The 1,659-nt window shown below is 51.5% G+C and overlaps 1 protein-coding gene across 1 annotated transcript; it reads left to right on the top strand.

The window, feature by feature from the left end:
- Nucleotides 1-346: 346 nt before the first annotated feature.
- Nucleotides 347-1,457, top strand: LOC106014008 (mRNA-decapping enzyme 1A; the record flags this gene model as incomplete). Its single annotated transcript, XM_013090997.1, is given in 2 exon segments — nucleotides 347-536; nucleotides 1,223-1,457. Coding segments are annotated over 2 exon segments (425 nt in total), but the record flags the coding sequence as incomplete, so codon positions are not given.
- Between the last annotated feature and the right edge of the window lie 202 nt (nucleotides 1,458-1,659).

Here is a 1,659-nt window from a genome sequence, read left to right on the forward strand (position 1 = left end):
TGTGACTGTGTCACCATTTCCTGGAGCGATATGTCAGTCAGTTATATCTTTGTATTTTCTGGGGCAATATGTCAGTTATATCTCTGTATTTTCTGGGGCAATATGTCAGTTATCTCTGTATTTCCTGGAGCAATATGTCAGTTATATCTTTATTTCCTGGAGCAATATGTGTCTTGTCGTACACTCTATGTGACTCTCTCACCTTTTCCTGGAGCAATATGTGGCTTGTCATACACTCTATGTGACTCTCTCACCTTTTCCTGGAGCAATATGTGGCTTGTCATACACTCTATGTGACTCTCTCACCATTTCCTGGAGCAATATGTTGCATGTTTATCCCCTGCAGGTCGCTATCTGTGGCAGAGGTGGAGGCACAGGCCCATGACAGAAGAGGCGGCGTGCGGGGGTTGCTGGAGGGCCCGGCGGGGGGAGGGGGCGGGGCAGTCCCCGACTACAGGCACCCCATCCTCAAACTGATCTCTTCCAAGACGGTGGAGGAGATAGAGCGCCAGCATCTGGAGGAGCACAAGCTCAAGGTAAGGGTTCGAGTCCTTGTCTCATGCTGTAGAGGCGGGACGTTGTGTATGTGTGTGTGGTAGCCTATCCGTTCGAAATGTCCTGTAGCCAAAGTTTTATGTGACAGAATGCTTCACTTTCTTCTAATTGAGAACATTTTAAACCGGTGCCTGTGGTGTTGCAGTTAGGCACTTTGCCGTCGCACATGGGAGGCCTGAGTTCCATTCCCGAGTCAGAAGAATTTTTATCGAGTGTCTCTCTGTCTTTCTTGCTTCTCAGCCCGGGTTAACCCTGACAGGCAGGGTCAGAAGCCCGCCTCCTAAATAATCTAAGTTGTGTCTCTGAGGACGTAAGTAGCGCCTACATATAAAGTAGAGAAAGTGGCAGTTACCTCTCCTGTCTAAGGACATATGCCTTCTTATGATAAGATAGAAGATTCTGTTTCGTTACTAACCTAAACTGTGCTGAGAGGACCGTAACACTCACTTACACCCGCTTTCTAAATTATCTAAGTTATGTCTGTGGGGGCGTAAGAAACACCTAAATTTAAAAAGAGAACGCCAGTTATATCCCCTGTCTAAGGACATGTGCCTGCTTTTGACAAGATAGAAGATTCTTTCTCATTACTAACCTAAACTGTGCTGAGAGGACCATAACACTCACTTACACCCCTCCCCTCCCCCCATGTTGTATCTGTCTCCCACAGGCAGGAGGCGTGCCCCCCGAGGCCAGCCCAGCGACGGGTCACGGGTCAAGGTCACCGGCCGGGGCCACGGAGAGCGCAGGGATGGAGCTGATGCAGCTGCTGGGACAAGGGGGCGGGGCTAAAGTCCCGTCAGGCCACGCCCCCATGCCAGGAGAGGGAGGGTCTGACAGGGGAGGGGGCGGGGGAGCCGCCATGGACAGTGCTGCTGCTGTGAAGAAACTCATCACTCTACAAGGTGAGGGGGAGGCTGGAGGGTGTCACTGTGTGTGTTTAGGGGAGGGGGGGCATGGACAGTACTGCTGCTGTGAAGAAACTCATCACTCTACAAGGTGAGGGGGAGGCTGGAGGGTGTCACTGTGTGTGTTTAGGGGAGGGGGGGCATGGACAGTACTGCTGCTGTGAAGAAACTCATCACTCTACAAGGTGAGGGGGAGGCT

This window comes from Aplysia californica, unplaced genomic scaffold (assembly GCF_000002075.1).
Source record: "Aplysia californica isolate F4 #8 unplaced genomic scaffold, AplCal3.0 scaffold01801, whole genome shotgun sequence".
NCBI lineage: Eukaryota > Metazoa > Mollusca > Gastropoda > Aplysiida > Aplysiidae > Aplysia > Aplysia californica.